We start from the raw sequence: 21,098 nt of genomic DNA, 5'->3' as shown, positions 1-21,098 counted from the left end.
GGACATGTATCAGGCAATATTCCCGATTGCTTTGCCATTCTGCAAGTGGGTGTCATGCATGTTGAATCTCACTGTTGATCGAACTTGACCACAACATCTACAAAATGCCAAGTGTTAATCATGTCTATAATATTTCCTTCTGCTAGATGCTAGACAAGATGAAGGGACAGTACAGTGATCTTCTCCATGAGCTGCGATTCATCTCACATCGATCAGCCAAGCATCCTGCTGCCAATAGAAATTCAGGTATGTAATGCAGAGATGCCAACCAATACTAGTTTACAGTATTTAGTATGATAAATAAAGTGAAATGCGATAGTACGATACTGCCTCTTGGAAGTTCCACTTTTCATCTTTTAAATTTAAAAATAGAAGAAGCCAATATAAACCCAAGAAAAGTTAAAAAAAACCCGCATCATGATGTAGAAAGATAATGTATACAGTGAACTAAGTTCATGCAACCCCTACAAAAACGTTGAACTACGAGTCCAAATGGGCATGAAATATGCGGATGCTTTACAATCGTCTTGGCAGTGTTGATAAAGTAGCAACATTTTACTTGCCCGTTCTTACCAGAGAAATATTAATTCTTTTTTCTTGATATTTCACTGGTCCAGGGCCAATGGCTTAGCCTGTATGTGTGTACACAGCTTGAAAGCGTCCACCCCATGAAGCATCCTGTGAACAGTCATTATAAACTGGCAACTAGTGTATACACTGTATTTTAGCGTACAGATATTTTCGCAAATGAGGAGGTCGTAGATATTTTTGCAAGATGTTTTCACAAAGTGACGCCGATACTAACATAAATGCACTATGTATTACCCAAGCACATGGAGACATAATATTTGCATGTTGTTAAATTTGCGATCCAACCTGTGATTCAAGAAATTCACGAAAATTAAACCCTTGTGAAGAAAACGGCTTTAATATACAGTATGTATGTACGCTGTATGTACTGTAGCAGCTTGCCTGTTTGATGGATATTTGTTTTTGTAATCTGCAAACATTCTAAAACCTTGTGCTTCGAAGACATCTGCTTCACTTTGGCATGGATAATGCTGCAAAGACTACTTACAGGGGAATATATGAATTGCACTTGATGGCAGAGAATGCATACTGCTATAGATTCTTTCCTGTGCTAGTTTGAGTCCTCAATGAGAATGTTAGGAGTGGCATCAGTTTTGTGTTATCTTGTCTGACTGTGAATGGGATCTTCAGAAGAGTTTTTGTTAAGATCCTTGATCTTATTTCTTGGAAATTGATAATCTCATTACTTTCTCTGGCCATGTGTCAATAAAGAGAGTCTTGAGTCATGCAAGATTTGTTTGTCCAACATTCACTGTGCAGAGAACATCCAACTTGTGAAGGCTGTACTATGTGCTGGTTTGTACCCCAAAGTGGCTCACGTCTACAAGGTTCCACACAAGATGAACCGGTAATATATTATTTTATGTATCCATAATATGTTAACTGTCATATGAGTAAAGGAATCCTGTATGTTACAATGTACGTTCGTGTAGGTGAGTGGACCTCCAGGGTTGTGAGAATATCAAATTGCATGAAAGAAAGGGAAAAATATATTACACACAAATTGTGAAACGTAACACAAGTCAAGATTAGTGGTCAATCAGGGGACATATTTTACAGTAAATTTCACTTTTGTTCCAAGAATATACTGTAAAATGAGGAATGTTTGCATGCATTTTAATTTTGCTAGTGCCAAGATTGGGAAATTAAAATGCATGCAAAAGTTCTTGTCTACACTACATGCATTGAATGCCAGTGGCAATACACAAAAATGTCATGCCACAAAAAAGGCTGTTGGTTCCAATTCGCAAAAAAAAATTCTTGCCGCGAATATATCATGTTTTACAGTAAAGAAAAAGACATCAAGTATGTATGTACATTTTTATGTGTGTATGTGTACATGTGTGCATTTCATGTAGTCTACAAATACACTCACTTTAATTGTGTTTTTTTAATCTCTATATTTTGTAAATTATTTTGTTTCCCATTGAATTGGTTTGTCTGTGATATGTTACTGTAAGGGCAGTTGAAGCAGCCACCATGATCATTTGATAATGCATGAGTACTGTGGTTGTCAGACACTGTCTGGTGTAAAGTCCCAATTCCATAAAGTCATGAAACTCATCACAATTTTTACATGTACGTCGATCTCTTCTTGTGCAGGCCACCGAAGCTGAGCACACCGGAAGACGGACGTGTGGCCATCCACCCGAAATCGGTCAATGTCACAGAAACAAACTTCACCAGCAAATGGCTGCTGTACCACCTGAAACTCAAGTCGACCAGCGTGAGTGTTCCGGTCCAGTTTTTTCTACATCACCCACTATATGTGACCCGCTACAACAAAATGGTCCTAAAGTCGCGCACGGTCGAAGCCGTGAAAATCGAGTTTAAAGTTAGAGCATCAAAATTGGTCAAAACTTACGATTTTCTGAATTTAACATATTATTAGAGTCTGAAATGTCTTCTATCATCTGTCGAAATTTTGAAGCAAAATGATGAAAGGAAAGACCCAAAAATAGCGTGTTTCTGGGCCATGTTTTTTGGCGTTTCAACGAAGCAGAAACTGGTTCGAACATTTGGATTGAGCGCCACACATAGGCTCCGCCCCTAATAACGACCAGAGTGATCTCATTGGTCAGTTTGCTGCTTGCCGCTAACCGAAGCGTGAAGCTCGCACACTGCCCAGTCGACTGGTGCGTGCGGGCGGGTTGCGCTATGCCTAGCCGCTTCTCCTGACATCCTGGTCACTGATTGGTCGGTGAGGAGACCGCCGACGCTGTGTTTGAATGAGCATTTCGGGGGTTGCTAGGGCTTAACTTCTATTGTCCGGAGGTGAATACTGACTTGCGTGTCTCTTGATTGTGATTGCGTCGCAAGGAGAACTTTTAGGGCGCTTTTCTCGAAACAGTGATTTCCAAGACGTCTTGACATGCTCTCTTTTAAACATCGATATCTCCTCAGCCGATTATTTTTATGAGACGTGTTATATATCAATTTAAAGCAGAAAGATTAGGGAATTGTGTCACGCAATTTTCAAATAATCGACCTCGCCCGACTTTAGGATCATTTTGTTGTAGCGGGTCACATATTGCCATGCTCATATCTCTATAAAAGTGCCGTCCCACGAATAAGAACTACCTTATCATTCCAAGAGTTGGTCTTGCATCTTTATCGCAGCTGAGCCCCCTAATTAGAAAATCTTACAAAATCATTTCTTTCTAGAGAATCAAGGTATGCATATAGCATGCGCTGATGGGCACACAAACTCTTTTGTTATACACAAAAGATGCACCTCAATGGGGTCAGCAAAATTAGTCATGTACTGAGCTCAACCTTGAACACAATATACATCTTTATACGTGTTTTACAGCACAAAAAAAATACACTTTACATTGGAGAAAAGGCAGATGATACTGTGATGCTCACATTTTTTTCATACAGAAAGAAAACATGTTAACTCTTTATGTGCCATAGTGGAAACCCCCTTTGTGCCACGTTGTTCTGAGACATGAAGGTAGGAATTCTGTTTTTCAAATTTGTATAACTTCTACAAATTTCTGTTAAGCTGGACATACAGTAATAGTGAGCAAAGTTAAAGAGGAATGCCAAATTTTGCTTCAATATACAATAATTGTACGGCAAATCTATTTTCAATTTTTCTTTTGACTGACCAGCTCTTTCATTACGGTAAAGGCATGACTTTTGCACATAAAACAGTGACAGAAACTTTGAATGTACACGCCAATCTAGTTGGGAACACCGCTTGATAGTCAATAACCACATAGAATGCAAGCCGTATGTGGGAGGAACAAAAGCGCGAGAAACGCTTTCATTGTACCGTGGGATTAGCGATTTATCGATCGGTTTTGGCGCTTTGTGTGTTGAGCAGAATATGCGAAGTTGGCACGCCGTGGACTGAGTCGGACGTGCGAACGTGGCACATAAAGAGTTAATAGAAGAAATTCTAAACTTTTTATTTAAGCCATTTTTCTGGGCAGCATAATGCACATTAACCCGTTTAGGACGAGTCCCGAGTATACTCGGGCAGATGTCTATGGGAAATGCGTGTTGTAGCAAAATCAAACCGTCCTCAACGGGTTAACATGACTTTAGGCCACAAATGCAGGCTCTTCTGTCTACATTTTGGGAACCTGGGTCCTGTTTCAAAAACTTATTTTCAGTGACAACTGACACATTTCTATGACAAATTTGCTCTCAGCCAATCAGATGCAAGGATTACAGTAGCTTATAACAACTATTGTAACTTGTTATTGATAGCAAGCTTTATGAAACAGGGCCCTGGTATACAGCTGTACCAGGTTCCCATTAGGAATGGGTTAAACTATTAACTCTTAATGTGCCACGTTCGCACGCTCGACTCAGTCGCCAGCGTGCCACCTTCGCATATTCTGCTCAAATGCACAAACCTGCCCAAACCGATCGATAAATTGCCAAATGCCACAGAACAATGAAAGTGTTTCGTGTGCTTCTGTTCCTCTCACATTTAGCTTGCATTTTATGTGGGGATTGATTAGCAGTCAGTGTTCCCTGCTGGATTTGTGTGTAAATTCTAATAAAGTTTCTGCCACTGTTTTGTGTGCAAGCGTCAGGCCTTTACAGAGATGTACGCATAGCTACTGGTCATTTAAAAGAAAATCAATCATAGATTTGACATGCAATTTACATCAAAGCAAAGCTTGGCATTTTCTCTACAACTTTGGGCAACTCAACAGATTGAATTTTCAGAAGTTACATATATTTGAAAAACAAAATGTTTTCTCACAGTACGACTACATTAGTGTCTCAGAATAATGTGGCACACAGGGGGTTTCCACCATGGCACATTAAAGTTGATAGGCACAGAAAGAGTTCATGAAGTCATTGCATTTGTGCCCTTGTAGGTCTTCCTCCACGACACAACCATGGTAGAACCCTACCCACTCCTCTTCTGCGGGGGAAAGATCTCGTGGGACAATGACCACGGGCACGAGACAGTCTTTGTCGATGATGACATCAAGTTCCACTGCTCCCAGGCCACCGCGGATCTGGTCATTGTGAGTACAAACAAAACCTAAATGCATGTACAAGAGTGCCACCAGTGACCAACTGTATAATATGAGTGTGTGCATGTTTAGGATGTTGGTGTGTGTTTATGTGTGTGTGTGTGGGGGGGGGGGGGGGAGAGCTAAACCCAGAAAGATGTGTTTCTTTGCCTTGATCATATCATTCTTCCTGCTCTGCAATGTGGTGCAAATTACAAGATATATGCATATATGCAGTATCGTTGCTAGGGTTACAATAACTTGTATCTCAAATTTTTTGTGAAAATGACTTTTTTTGAATGAATGGTCTGATAATGACCTTAAAGTGGTGTCCTATCCAAATCCTAGCCGTCTTACCGCCAAAATGAAGCCACCATGGCGTTTCAGAGGAAAGGCTATCCCATTTGATATTGTGCTTTGCTACCATGGTTTTTTTTTTTTTTGCTCTCCTGAACATATGACATTTTGTTGATACAAGATCTTATTGCCCCAGCAACAATATGTACAGTGTGTCTGTGTCTGTAAGTGTATGTCTTTATCAATTTGTTGTTGTTGTTGTTGTTTGCATGTGAAGAGACTACGAGAAGAGCTAGACAGGGTCCTTGAACGGAAGATAACAGACCCAGGCCCCACCGACTGGCGGCAGGATTCCCACGAGGGCAAAGTGATGCGTTCCATCGTTGATGTCCTGGTGATGGAGGGGGATGGACTGCAGGAGGATGATGCACGAGGATACCCCTCGGGCCATCGCCATGGTAACTATCACCAGGACGACGACGACGATGACGATGATGATGATGATTACAATGATGGTGTCAGGGACAATGCTGGTCGGTACGGACAGGCTGCCCAGTCGAAGAGGAGGGATGACCGGGATGACCGAGCCGAAGGGAGTCGTTGGAGACGGGATGTGCAGCAAGGATATCGCCATGACAACCAGCACAGACGATCTCACAACAGTGAACCCCCAGATAACTGGTGGGATGAGGACTAGTTCCTCTGTAACTTTGGTCGGTGGAAAAACAAAAGGATGATATCAAGGAGATGCAGCTGAATTTTTTTTTCTTCGTATTCTGTGGAATCATTTCCTTGCTAATTAAATCCACTTCTGTCACGAATACATTGGACGTACTGGGTAGCTCTCTTTGTTCCTTTTTTTTATTGATACCTCTGCCTCAGTCAGTGTAGAAAAGCTCTAGTTTTGTATGGCATTTTAAAAGAACAAGAGTAGTCACCATCTCCAATGGTACGGACATGAAAGCTCCCCGTTAGACATAGTTATTTTTTTCCAGGTACCTCGAGCCTGAAGAATTTCAGAAGCTCCCTTCATTGATCTCTGAGCAACAGAGTGAAGGTGTGAGAGACAGGATGGACAAAATAATTATGTTGTGCCATATTAAGAATTGTTATTATTTTGTCCTCCCTTTGTGTATGCCTTTATAAGAAACAGTATAAAATGCAATGATATTGCCTTCCGTCAAACTGGACCCCACTGTGAAGTGTTCTTTAGTGGTGCTACATAGTGTATTAACCCATTGAGGATGAGTCCTGAAGTTTACCCGTGCAGGGGTCTATAGCAAAATTAGCCCGTTCTCAACTTCTTAAAAGGCAAGTCCACATTCATATACATAGTATTTTTTGTATATGTGGATATGAGTGAATACAGCAAGAACAGATCGGTGAAAGTTTGGGAAAAATCGAACAATCCGTTCAAAAGTTATGCATTTTTAAAAATATCTGCACAGTCACTCCTGGATGAGAAGACTACTAATTTAAAGTGTTTGATATCACATGCGTCCAGTGTTTTAAAGAAAATATAAAGAGAATTTCACAAAAATTTAGTTTTTGAAAAAAATTGCACATTTCCTCGACTTGTCACTGGCATATGTTACGGGTAATATTATTCGCCCTGCCTTCTGAAAGAGGCAAATCAAGTGTTCTTTTGTGTGGAAAAAGTGAAAATATTTTGAGTTTCTTTTTTCTTTCATATTTTCTTTATGTCGTTATACACTTGTGACATCACAAGCTGGAGTAGTGTTTTCATCCAACAGTAACTGAGCAGAAACTTCATAAATTCATAACTTTTGAACGGATTGCCAGATTTTCCTCAAACTCTCACTTATGTGTTCTACTAATATTGCTGCATTCACTCAATCCACATGTCTATAAAAGTGGACTTGTCCTTTAATGTGAAAAGTCACATGACCAAAGCTTGAGAGGACAGCGACCTCTCTTGGTATCCTTGGTGACCAGTACATCAGAACAAAACCAAACCAAACAAGCAAACTATCCCACCCAGCACAGGGTGCAGTATACATTCAGTATACTGTCTGAAACTCAGTCTGTAGTCTGCCATCTGGTGTCTACAAACAGAGTTGTGAAGTCATGTGTTGCATGTACATGTATTGCTAGTATGTGAGTATAAAGTAGTAGGTAAGTTCCTGTCTTGCAATATAGTATGATAGTGGTTAACCCATTAGTAACTGAACCGCCCATCAGATAACTCCCCAAACTGACTTAAACCACCTGCCCGCTTTTTTTTTTGTACATGTAGATTTATGCTTTACTATTTTTGTTAGTTTCATACAGATTTAATTATGTAATTTTAAAGAGGTCATATGTCGACAAAAGTGTGTCAGAATTATTTTTGTAACACACAAGTCTCTTGGTAAAGTTTTAATAGGCTATAAACATAATTAATATGATAGAAAAAAATAAACATGCAGTGATCTACATAATTTGCATAATTTAGAAAGTTGTTGAAATGAGAGTAATATTGCTGTACTATGCAGTGAACAATAGGTCATTATTTATGGAATCTTCAGTTGCTAAAAGGTTAAATCCAAAGCACAGTCAACCGGGTCAGAGCACTGGGATTATAATAAGTAGGAGTGATAATGAAAGCTTTGTCATTTAATTTCATTTAATACAACATGGGTCACTTGTCATTTTATTAATAGCAAAATTAGCTCATTGTCTGGGAGGGATCAGAACTAATGCTGCTCAGAAGTGTTACTGATGGAAATTTAATAAACTTTCATAAGATTAAATTGAATTTAATGAAATTTAATTAACTTGTGAAATGCGCCTGTTCACTATTAGAATATTGTAGAATAGAGTGAGGACAATTCATTGACTGTAATGTGCTGTTCTTTCCACAACCACGTAACTCTTTACACGCCTACTTGCAATCAGCCATGGAGCTGGAGGAAAAGAAATCCTTCAAGAATTTTAAGTGAAACATGCACACATCAAATGGAAAGGGATGAAATCCTGATTCAGTATTAAAACCAAGTGATGATGTTTTGTTTTGTATTCTGTGATGTCTCTAGTTTATAAAAAAAAAAAAAAAATGTGTTCAACATTACTTACGCATACCGTGTCTTGGAGCAAAACATCTCATGATCATTTGTACATCGCACACGTTTCTGAACGTGGTAAAAATGAATATCGCAAGGCGGAATAGAATTGATAAATTATGCACAATAAAGTTGTCAGAAACTGTTGTCGTGTTGCTTTACTCGATGGTGCTGAGATTTGACTTGTAGTTAACTTCCACGCGATGAGCAGTATAGAAATGATGATTTTGCAGACAAAATGCATTAAACCTATTACAACTGCAACCTATCAAGGGAATCTATCCGTCTGTTGACACTTTAAACTTATGAAGTTACACAAGGTATAAAGCCTAAACTTTGATTTTTTTTTTGCCACAAAACTTCAAAGAAAGGTTATCTTTTGGTGTCCTTATCCAGCAGCTAATATTCAAAATAAACTATTTTCTTTCCATTTATATATACATTGTATATCTGATGTAAATGCAGAAACATATCCCTGTTTTATCAATTCGACATACTGCTGAAAAGCAAAAATGAAGTAATATATTGTGATCTTTTTAACAAAATTAAACTACAACTACATGAACACAGAGAATTATCCCAAGTCATTCTGGATTGAATAAAAGTTACAGACTTTCTCATGACGGTTGTTTTCTGGTGAAGCAGCAGCAACAACAACTACGACATTAGATACACGTCACAATGACACGTTCAGATTAGATAGGCGATGCTTCTTAGAGTCAGAGTCGGACACATTCTCAGAGTACTTCCATAAAGCATTTGAAATTATTGATTACTAAGTTGTCAGCATAGACGAAAGTAAATTGTTATCCAAAAAAAAAAAAAAAAAAATTGTGGCTCTAAGAACAACGCAAAAATATGTTTGTACCATTAAACTCAAAGTGAGTAATAATTCATAGCTAGTATAGAGCGTGTACCTGAGCAGTAGCTTTCAATCTCTCGTGAGTTTCCAGTCTAATACATCAAAATAGAGAACTTTAAAAAACAGGGCGCCCCATTTACAATTGCGCTTAGACGACATCGGTCTTGTCGCCTTTACGGAAAAATGACAGAGGTTAATATTGAATGTTCTATTATGGGTCCCTTTTTTGTTTTCTTTGTGGACGTTGTTCGTGTAACCCCCCCTCTCTCTCTCTTCTTCATTTTGTGACCTCAGAGTGACTCCTCAGTGTTCAGGCACGTACATCATACGAATAAAATATGAAATCGTGGTTTCTTTTTTTTCAATGTTTCCGCAAGATGAAAGCAGGTTGTATGTACCTAAAAGCATTCGAGTGGTCGATGTGCACGCTCAACTGCACGACCCTTTTATCACCTTGTAGGTTGCCTGTCACTGGAGAACTAGTCAAAGTCTGTCCAGTTGGTATCGACATTGCAATCGTGAGGTTTACTTGGAGCAGAGAGTGGATTAAATCATTTTTCCCCCTTTGCTAAGGGAAAATAACGTTCACCGAGGTAGGTTGACTTTACGGATTGGTAAAGCTTTCAACTGTATGATGGGAACAGTTTTCCCTCTTCATAGCTATTTCTGTGAATTCGCGCGTTTTGCTTTTTTTTTTTAACAATTTGAAGAAGAGGACTTAATGTGGCTTTAACAAATAACCTGCTTTGGTGGTCCGCTTTATGCTGAAGTATTCCACCCGACACTCTACCACATGTACCTAGAAAGTGTAGCGTAGGAAAGTCGTATTTTGTCTGCAGTTTGCTATGCTCATCATCACGTCGATTCAGATACAGTGTAATTGTCATATTACAAGTATTAGTCATAACGCAGGTATCTATAGGAAATGCCTGTTGTATCAAAATCTGTCCGTCCTCAATGAGTTAGGTTCTCTTGTCTTTGGTGTGGATAGAGTCACTGGGCGTGACCACTCGTTTCTCATATTTTTTTTTTTTTTTTTTTTTTTTTTTTAAAGGTGAGTGCAATATGCAGCAAGTAGGACCTATATGCTTATTTTGTTGGTAAAAAGACAACCGGTATATAGGTTACGGAATTGAACAATTTTCACGGTCAGAAAATTGTGTGAAGAGCAGTTCTTTAACAGTCGGCAAACGGTATCAACCAGGCACATTGTTCCATACGCCTGAATGAATGAATGAATGAATGAATGAATGAATGAATGAATGAATGAATGAATGAATGAATGAATGAATGAATGAATGATTTTTGTGTCATTTTCTCAGTCTCGTGTTTTGTTTGTTTGTATGTTTGTTTTTGTTTTGTCTTTGGTGTCGATATATTGGACTTCTTTCTCCTGAAGACGGTAAGAGCATGCATACCAAAATGTCGAAACTGAATAGAACCTATTCAGGACTTCACTCGCTTTCAAGAAAGAATACATAGTACCGTGAAACTACGGACAAGTAAATGTTAAACCGCCATGGAAATATTCAAAGAATTCGGTGTTATTTAGAGTGACACGGAAACAGTTACAGCTATCGTGCATATTTTTCAGTATCGTTTTAGACTCCCCGACTTGTAATGCCGATACCCTGCTCAATGACGTGGCTTCTCTACGCAGGATGGCTGATGTTTGGAATCCTAGCCATTGGTAAGACATTTTCTTAAAAATTTGTAAGAGCATACTCTCCAAAAATCTATTATATATTATTCTCAGATATCGTAAGATGGAGATATTGGACTGACTTATGAATTGTCGTACTTTCATTCTTCTCGTTATGTCACCGAAAAAGCAAGTTTTGAATACATGTGATATTCGGTTGAGAAAACTACTAAAAGTAGTGAATATCCTTCCAATTCGCGGAAACGACTTGCCATCTTCGAGTGATATTTTGAGAACATACTTGTTTATTGCTCTTTCGAACCCCAACAGGAATTGGTTGGAAATAGTTGAAGAGTTTGTTCGCAAAAAACGATAAGAACATATTTTTCAAATGGAGATATTTGCGATTAAAGGCAAAGAAAAATAAAGAGAATGATAAGATTTTTTTTTCTTCTTTTGACCATAACTTCAAAAATGTACCTTTACATGTAGTGACCAATATAGGTTGTACTTTATGACAGAGACCGTACTTAAAAATCTTCAAAAATGGACTTATCAGTTTTTGCGAACAAACTCTTCAGTTGTATTGTAACTTTAAGCTCACTGTGAAAAGAAGCAAAACGTCATCTTTATAATAAATTGTTCATCTATTTTGTTGGGTGAGGAACATACGATGTAGTTATTTTTTCTTTACAGTGATTCATGATTTAACCTGTATGTCTCGTCTTTTGTCATTTTGACCTTGATTAAACCTGAATGTGTCTTGCAAATACTTGTTTAGATTTTGTAATGTTTGGTATTAATACACACACACCTTATACGTAATACACATACATTGTGTAACAACGTATAATGTAAGTGCAATCTTATAATTATGAACTAAGCACGAATATGAATAATTTTTTTTTTTTAATACGAATCTTTACCATCATCACTCGTACTGCCTAGGTATCACCGAGGGAAAAGATTCTCTGAAAACCTGTTGTAGAGATGGGTTTGGTCTGAATTATACCCTTCCCATGTTCAAATTGTGCCCGGTTATTCGAGATGATCCCAGCGGCGCCGCCGTTAGGACAATTCCCAAGCTGATCCCCGTGACATCACCTTTGGAACCGTTGCAGCTGCCGCAGAACCCCGCTTGCCAGAGAGTCAGCCGATTGGGGATCCCCCGTGGATACCGGATCTGTCGTAAGCCAGGTACATTCCATCAGGAAACTCTCTTATTTATTTATCATTCATTAATCTCTTTATCTATCTATATTTATGTCTGTCTATCTATTTATCTATATCTATTTATCTATATCTATCTATCTATTTATTTATCTATCTATCTATCTATCTATTGCAAATCTCTATGCAGGGTAACCTGATCAGCCAAAAAAGACCAAAGAAAACACACACACACACACACACAAATCAAATAAATTGTGCATAACATAAAGATACACCCACTTATCATATTCATAAGATTTCAAAATAAGGAAAACTAAGAGATACAATCATGCAAATCAAAAACAAAATTGATTAATTGCCCATCTTCCACGGAGCTTTGTTACTGGTTAAAAACTATACGCAAAAGGAAGGCTGATTTGATAATAAATGCACTATGGGTGCCATACCTTTTTCATTTAAATTTTGCTTGCTGTCAAACATGTGTGTGCAATCGATTATGAACTTTCTTGATTGCTAATAACGGAATAATGTATTGTATAGTCTCCCTTGCATGGTCGTTATTTCTGTTCCTTTTGTATAATTGTATGTTATAACTTTCATAACATACAGACATTTCGAAACTTAAGCACATTCTGTAGAGATACATTGTACAACATGTAGTTATAATCTTGCAGGTATGAAGGAAGTATGATATTATAATAATTATGATAATAATATTACTCTCTAAAAAAATCGAGTGAAAATATTCACTCTTAAAGGAGTGAATACAAAAAAGAGTGAATTTAGAGTGAAATTGGAGTGAATTCTGAGTGAAAATGTTCATTTTCACTCATTTTGGAGTGACCTCAGGGATCACTCGAAGATTTTGGAGTGATCCCTGACGTCACTCCAAAGCGAGTGAAAATGAACATTTTCACTCAGAATTCACTCGAAATTCACTCTTTTTTGTATTCACTCCTTTAAGAGTGAATATTTTCACTCGATTTTTTTAGAGAGTATGTGTGTTTGTGTTCCTTTGATCATAAAGCCACTGAAGTCGCACTGTTGCTCGTGTTTTATTGGCACTTCCATGGTTGTTTTACTTTCTGTACACAGATTGCTACAGCGGTCCTTGCGTCCATGGTTCTTGCGAGGAAACGATAAGTAGCTATATCTGTCACTGCTCACCGGGATTCGACGGGACAGACTGTGGCAGTGGTGAGATCTCATCGTTACATAGTGTTTGCACATTCACGGATATGATTATATTATGTTCCCACCCCATCTCCCCGCCCTCACAATGTCATGGTAATTGCACTATCTATGTATGATTTTGTATTTTTATTTGATAAACTTCAATACTTTCCAACAAACACTAGTTTCTGTAAAGTTGTTGAGAAAAACCTGTTGTAGTGGTATATTATTCTAAAAGGATAACAATATAATCTAAACACGTAGAATATGACAAACCAAAACAAAAACAGCCATTTTCTTCTTTTTTTTTCTGGGGAGGGGGGGGGGGGGGGTTAATGTTTATCACATGATAGAATAAGTAATGATATTGTCAATCATAGATCTCGGTAAAATATGCATAAAGGTATAAATGCTTTTTTTATTCCATAACCGTTATTCAAGAAAAACTTTTTTGAAATACATGTATACATAATGGATTTGCTTTAGCCCTATAGTAGACATCACACGACCATTTCCAATCATACAAAGTTGAACTTTATATGGGACTTGACATCTCGTTTGATCGTACAAAAGCTATAGAACTCTATCATGTCTGGTGGGAATATAAACCCAGATAAGAAATTCACTATTGTAGAAACTGTGAGTATCGTATACATGTATGTATTATGTTTGATTATATCGCTTTAAAAAAGGAATTGTAAATGATGCCATACAGAGAATAAATAAATAAAATGGAAAAAAAAAACTCATATCAAATCAAATAAAAAAAAAGTTGCATGGGAGTCTGACATTATAACAGTTACTGAATTCCTCATTTTTAATACTGTGTTCCAGCTGTAGTCACTGGCGACGGTACGACTACTCCGATTGTACAATCATCCAAACCAGCTTCAACGGGGGCAATGGCTGCGACTTTGCTTACAACCACTCAGCTGGCAATATCTCATCCGTCGCTCGCGGATTTAACAACGTCACTGGCAGCAGGGGTATCACCGTTTCCAACGACAACTGAAACAAGTAGTGTGCCTGCAACTGCTGCTTCCTCAGCAACAACTGTTGCTACGTCAACAGCATCTAAGTCTCCACCCTTAGGGGACAAGACGAAATCAAGTTTTGTTACAGATCTGACAACAAGCACCACACGTGTAAATCTGGATGAAAAAGGTTTTCTTTTCTTCTTTCATCTTTTCTTGGTTAACTATTTTCGCACATAACAATGTAAACTCACACACATACACGCACACACATACGCACACACAGATAGCACGTAATACATTTAAAATAATATGCAGTTTATTACCATCATTATGTAAACCTCGCACGTTGATGAACCTTGTCAGTCGTGTGTATTCTATGTGTGCGTGTGCGTGTGTGTGTGTGTGTGTGTGTGTGTGTGTGTGTGCATGTGTGCTGTTTTTGTCTGTTGACCATTTGACGGCAAGGCAAGCAATGCGCCTTCTTTCACACACGTTTCCGTTAACATTATCTTGATCAATGCCTGCTGTTAGTAACGGTTATAATCTATGTGATGTGTGCACGCAACTCGCTTCTTTGTTGTTGTTTTGTTTCAGACCTTGAGAGGAAGAAAGAAAAGACACTTACAGACAGTATCCATAGAAACAAGTCGTTCTCATTAGCAAGTCCTCCACACAAAATATCATAGCCTATAATTGCTTTGAACACACCATGTTCTGTAAAAAATAAAAAAATTCGCCGATGATAATTATTGTCCGCTGTGTTCTGCTGTCACGCCCGACACCATTCCCCGCTTTTAATTGCTATCCATGCCCATTATTTGTGATGAAGCATGAGTGAAATTCAAACAATGGACCGTTGAAAGGCAAAAGTGTCTATTTTCATGTCTTTACATGAAGTGCCACACTGCCGATGACAAGCAGGGTAATGAATGCAACCAGTTGTAATTGGAGGGAAAGTAGATGGGCGACAATGAGAAATCGAACCAAGAGACACACATTAGAGGACAACGTCTTAGCAGGAAATAGCCTTTTTTTCGGGAAAAAGAGATTACGCACATTACAGGGAAACATTGATTTGCTAACGACACAAAACAGTTTTCAGGAGACTGCTTAGTGAACTTCATCATAATGTCATCATTTTCAGAATTTTGCAATGATAATGTAAAAAAAAAAATGCAATACCTCTAAAACGCCTATTATTCACAAATGAACAAATTTACAATTATGATCAATCACATACATTATAGGAATCGAGACTGAGCCATTATTGCGTTTTAGAAAAAAAAAAGCCTTTGGAATTCCAAGATTTCAGGAACAAAATATTTGACAAATTTTGTAGCGAATAGCATCATCCAGTCATTCATTTGCATATTTTTATTGCCTGCTCAAGATCTGCTTTGCGAGAATTACCGACATTTCACAATTTCGTAATTATTCGAAGTTTTATTTGATTACATTTTGCTGTTATGTTTTTAGCATATGCGAAGTTGAAGATTTACGGGGACATCCAAACAATCATCTTTTAAAATTCCCTTCCATTAGTAAATCTGTGCCTAAAACCTTAGAGAAAACCAAACCCCCGAAATGTAGATTTAGTGAAAGTAGTATTTACAGAAATCATAGAATAGTAATTACATTTTAATCTTTCTTTTCAGACGAGTAGTAATGTGCAGGGTTCTAACGACGCACATCTGGGACCACAGATGCAGAAAAGGCAAATCCTGCATTCACGATTGATGGTGGAAACTGCAAAGACATCGGCTCCATTGCCGTATAATAGAGGGAAAGGAACATCTTTTTAAAACCAAATTCGAATGAAATTTGAAGGCCAGTCGAATCCTATATGTTTCTTCACGTGATCAAGTTTTAGCTATTTCTAACCCAATTTCAGTCAAACAAAGGTCACCTGTGTTTTAGATTAATCATTTCACATCAATTTTGTAGTTGTTTTCATTTCAGCTCACAAATTGGTGAAACATTGAATCACCATCCCTCCCACTACTTCTCCTCTTTAAAGAATGACAAAAAGTATAACCATGGTGCTTGTGGAGAACTTCACAGGAGGAGGACTTCAAAAATGTGACCGACTGTATCGATTTTAATAAATTATACACATTGATATTTTTGTTCTAAAGTCTAACAACATCACAATAATTACATTTACCTTTATTTCCTACAAAAAAAAATGCAATTATACAGCTGCTTGCAAAACAATAACATAATTTTATGTTTTAGAACATGAATATGCAAATTATTCCAGCCTATTTATTACCTACCTATTGCTCACCTATCAATTTTGACGAGAAATTATACATAACAGGCTAAAAATGCATGTGTAAACAGTCTTCGGAAAACTATACCTCAACGATCTTTATCAATCCTTATCGTGTAATTCATGGTATTCGATTATATTTCAACATCTGGTCCTGCTCTCTCTTTTCACATTTCGAGGGTGTAAAGAATCCCTTATCATTTTTTCCTTATTGAACTTCTTGTAATTCAGTGTTTGTGCTATCATCACAAAAAAAAAAAAAAAAATAGAGCCTTCATATAACTTTGCATTCAGTGTAGTGAATGTTGTCACTTTGCATTTTTTTTTTCACTTTCAAGCTTATTACTAATTCATCTATGTTATGGCAGATTGACCAATGTATGATGTTAACTTCTCTATTATTTCATTAATCATCTGTATATCCATCTTTAACGTATAATCTCATTCGTTGTTTCTCCTTAAAGGAGACATCCTTTCGGACTTTGTCCAGTCCCTCTGGGAGGCAGATTCAAACCGACTGGACGGTCCAGACCTGGTCATCAACAGTCAGAACTATCTTGATGATTCTGCCCAGTTGACTCCTACCAAAGCGGTCCCTAGGTAAGGCCATCATCATTCTTGGCTATGAAGAATAAGATAAAGAGAAAAAAAATCGAGAAGGGAAATAAAAACAAAGAATAGAGGCTATGTAAAAAAAGAAAAGGAAAAAAAAAAGAAACGGTTGGGGATTCTGTAAGCAACGAACAGTCTGTTGAATTTGATGTTAGGTGGGAAGCGGAATGGGACGGGATAAAACGTTTAAAGCAACATAGTTGGTTCTTCAGAAGGTCTAATGTCCTAGTAATTACCCGGGGCATGTAACTCGTAAAATAATTTACGAAGATGTGCCTTGCTCTACGAAAGTTCATGTCAAAGCGGTGCATAGCCTCACCTCAGGTACAGCCAGATCCCTAGATCCACAGCCAAACATTGGACAGGAATATGCTATGGATTATATCAATGTCCAGTATTTGAAGATGAATGATAACATTTCCATGATATCAGTCATTGGGCACTAATTTTACTATTTCTCTTACTCATTCCCTCTTCTTCTTCCTTTCAATCTCTCTCTCTCTCTCTCTCTCTTCCCAACTTTCACATTTAAGTACCAGTCTTTTCAACTATGTCAATGAGACAAAACTGACCGGAACTTGGCCATCCTTCTTTGCCCTTTTGGACAACTACTTCCGGCTGACCGGTACCATGGAGACCATGCCTGTTCGGGAAAGGATCGAGATCGATGAGTTCATTACCGAAGTCTTCGCCACTCCCATTATGAACCTTACCTACGAATTCCTGGTCGATAACGGTATGCAGAAGCAAGGGCTCGTGCGCTGTTGAAGGTTTACGGAGATATCAAAACAAACATCGTTTAAAATGTCCTTCCGTTAGTAAATATGTGCCTAAAACCTTAAAGGAAACCCAACCCCGAAATGTGGCTTTAGTGAAAGTAGTAATAATAGAAAATCGCATCGGTGAAAGTTTGATTAAATCTGGATTCGATTCAAAATCGGTTAATTTAGTCATCCATGAATGAGGAAACTACTACGGTTCATAACGTCATTCTGGAAAAAAAAAATGTAAGGAGACTCCAACAAATTCTTATATTTCATGAAAAGTTCACAGTCCATTGATTTGTTCCTGACATATGTTAAAGAGTTATTCCCCATGCGTTCTAAAAGACGTATGCCAAGCGCTCTTTTATTCTGCCAGAAAAGGGAAAAATATTGAATTTTTAAAGACTTCTTTAGTTGTCCGTAATGACGTCATGATGTGCTGTACGTTATCCACAACATTATTTTGTTACATAAATTTTTCTATAGTAAGGACAAGCAAAAAAGGTGTACTCTCACCCTTATGAATTATTGTTATTGTTCCTGAACACGTGCCTCTTACGACGATCACTGGCACTACCTCGCCAACCTCATCGTGCCCACAGATCTTTGCCCTCAAAAGCCTTGCTCGCTTACCAAGTTCCGGGCCCACGTCCGTAGCATCTGGTTCACGCAGTATTCCCGCAGCCCTCGAATGGCACGACAGTGGACTCGTCCGGCTTCGAGCGCACTTTCGTCGGCGAGGTCGTAAATGGAATGGTCAGCGGGTACCACAACTGGCTAGCTTTCTACTTGGACGAAAAGGAAGGGCGGATTACCTACCATGGATACATCGCAGAAAGAGAGGTAATGTCGACCTTTGTAGGCTCCAGGTAAATGAAAAGTAAGAATTCAGAGAGATGTTTCAAGTTTCTATTTCGAGTGCATCTCCCTTGTATCTTTGGACTCTCGGTGCCATGCAAAAGTTGGAAGAAAAAGCAAACAAAACAATACAAATCAACAACACCATTGAAACCTTTACAGAAAGCTGTTGATCGTAAACCAGTGATACAACTGATACCTTTGGTCACTACAGTACGTTGGTGTGCTTTCTTGCACGTGCAATGTAGATAGATATAAATGAATGGCTTTGGAATCTCGTAAAATGGTACGACCAAAACGGATGACATACTAGACCTCTCATTTTGATATTTAACTGATCTACCGTACCTCTTTTTTTTTTCCTTTGTTTTACTCTCGACTTCCTTCGGTTATTTGCTCTGGATCCGTGTCCCGCCAGATTGAACTCTGCATTGACTACGCGTTATACACACTAGGCCTATTATACAAAGTATATATATATACAAAAAAAATGTCCGTCTGCAATAGCACAATACTATTTCCTTTTAGTCATTCCGTGAGCATCTTTTGAAATCATTGCGAATAGGACTTTACATCTCTCACTATTAAAGGGATGGTACAGTATTGGTGGAGATGAAAATTTGGCTTTTAACTTTTTGTGAGATGGCAAGAAAACACTTACGAAATAGTACCTCAGAGCATACCATTCTAAGAGGAATTCAAAGTTTATTTATTGAAAAGCGGGATTGGAATGACTGAAACATCCAAAAACAAAGTAAAACAAAGCGATCGTAAAAAGTGTGGGTCCCACACTTTATTAGAATCGCTCTCTTTTGGATATCTCGGCCATTTCGAAACCAATTTTCATCAAATTTAGTTTTTAATAAACGTTGAATTCTTCATGGAATTACATTCTCGTTCGTATTTCATAAGAGGTTTCTCATTATCTCACCAAAAAATTTTAGAAACCTGACATTAGGTCTCAACCAAAACTACATGATCCCTTTAATTACTGAAATGTGACAGAAAGATAACCAAGTTTAAGACTTTTCAAATCAACTAGATAACTCCCAAAACAGAAGGATCTCATCGTGCGAATATTTCCCCACATCTGTCACAGCCACACCAGATGCAAATCAGCTTCAGTCTTCACGGTGGTACTTTGGAATACGAGGCAACTAGCTCGATCATCTTTGGAGTGAGTGCGGAGTTCGAGCTCGCTGTGTACACCGTGTGCTTTCTACTGAATCCGGATGGCGTCAGTACTTTTACCCTGCAAGGCCGCACTCAACGGGTACAGAGCGAGAGCCAAGAGGATCGGTTTATAAGTTCAACGCACTTTGAGATGGAGACTTGAGGTTATTATACATTACACCAGATGTATAGGAGAAGAAATTCAACAGTGTAACGGTAAATTTTTGCGCAGCCAACAATAATCTATTGAATTTATTCACAGCGCCAAATATTTCACTCAGCGTTTCTGCGCAGAAATTTAATATTAACGTAATGGCAAGACATTGTTTTGATACAACATTAATTTGTTTCTTTGCAAACGCATCACATTATGAAAGATATACGTGTCAAAAACCAGAGAATAAAAGTACAAACTTAATTAAATGTGTTGTATCAGTATGCTTAAAATTGTATAAAATGCTTTCAAAAAGTAAACCGGAGGTAAAACACGTACGGTCAAAACGTTGTGACGGCTATAGAGAGGGGATTGACTGTTCAAGGCCCGAATGTTACATGCCTTCGACTATTTCTGATTGTCATTGTATAAGATTGAGCAGTTTTGTCGGGTTTTTTTTTCTTAGATATACAGTATACCAAAAGGGAACCGATGAAACACACACTCTCGCTGTAACTGGCAGTTCTGTGGCGTCGGTTAATGTTCGTTATTCTCATTTTTTTTTTTCAATTAAAAAACCTCCAGAATAACATACCATCAGAATAACGTATACATTTAGAATTACGAACTGTATCATAGGCGACGTTGTGTTCACTTTTTGTGGAAAAAAAAGAGAGAGATGTATATTGGTATTCGTTTAAAGGATCTTGTGATTTCCATTCAACTGGTGCCAGCTATCTCGCTGTTGTCTGCTTTCACCTGAAGTCTGAGCTCTTTTCCTGAACACTCTTTAATGATCGTAACACTTGCGAAAACAGGCTCGTTTGATTTGTGCAAAGGTTTAGCAAAGGATATTAAGATAAGCGCACTTTCAAAACTATTAGTAAAATCAAGAAATATATTTCCTGAAAAAGATATTAATATGATATATATATATATGTATATACATATATATATATATATATATATATATACTTGGTGATTCTATCCTTCTATGAAGAGTG

General features: G+C 37.9%; 2 protein-coding genes across 2 annotated transcripts in view; both read left to right on the top strand.

Annotated features, from left to right (window-relative positions):
- The window catches only part of LOC139727706 (ATP-dependent DNA/RNA helicase DHX36-like), a 31,176-nt gene extending 25,107 nt beyond the window's left edge, over positions 1-6,069 (top strand). Inside the window, exons 17-21 of the mRNA XM_071638686.1 lie at positions 147-246; positions 1,351-1,438; positions 2,194-2,317; positions 4,935-5,087; positions 5,650-6,069. Coding sequence (XP_071494787.1) covers positions 147-246; positions 1,351-1,438; positions 2,194-2,317; positions 4,935-5,087; positions 5,650-6,069 — 885 coding nt within the window. The remainder of the gene's footprint in view (positions 1-146; positions 247-1,350; positions 1,439-2,193; positions 2,318-4,934; positions 5,088-5,649) is intronic.
- Positions 6,070-10,934: 4,865 nt separating this feature from the next.
- LOC139727705 (uridylate-specific endoribonuclease B-like) lies at positions 10,935-20,103 on the top strand. Its single transcript, XM_071638685.1, has 7 exons — positions 10,935-10,986; positions 11,986-12,135; positions 13,207-13,308; positions 16,998-17,133; positions 17,679-17,901; positions 18,567-18,752; positions 19,867-20,103. Exons 1-7 carry the CDS (start codon positions 10,935-10,937, stop codon positions 20,101-20,103), a joined length of 1,086 nt encoding a protein of 361 aa, XP_071494786.1.
- Positions 20,104-21,098: the final 995 nt, after the last annotated feature.

The sequence above is a fragment of the Diadema antillarum genome, unplaced genomic scaffold, assembly GCF_040938485.1.
Source record: "Diadema antillarum isolate AM-2024a unplaced genomic scaffold, OU_Dant_1.0 seq00000143_RagTag, whole genome shotgun sequence".
In the NCBI taxonomy this organism is placed as follows: Eukaryota; Metazoa; Echinodermata; class Echinoidea; order Diadematoida; family Diadematidae; genus Diadema; species Diadema antillarum.
Note: the sequence above shows the minus strand (reverse complement) of the source record. Positions and strands in the feature narration are given on the sequence as shown.

Excerpts from the sequence above, each read along its gene's own strand:
- LOC139727705 (XM_071638685.1), top strand. The coding sequence starts at position 10,935 with ATGACGTGGCTTCTCTACGCAGGATGGCTGATGTTTGGAATCCTAGCC. Across the intron at positions 13,309-16,997 it reads CGGGACAGACTGTGGCAGTG|GAGACATCCTTTCGGACTTT; the intron begins GTGAGATCTCAT and ends TTCTCCTTAAAG. Across the intron at positions 18,753-19,866 it reads GATACATCGCAGAAAGAGAG|CCACACCAGATGCAAATCAG; the intron begins GTAATGTCGACC and ends CATCTGTCACAG.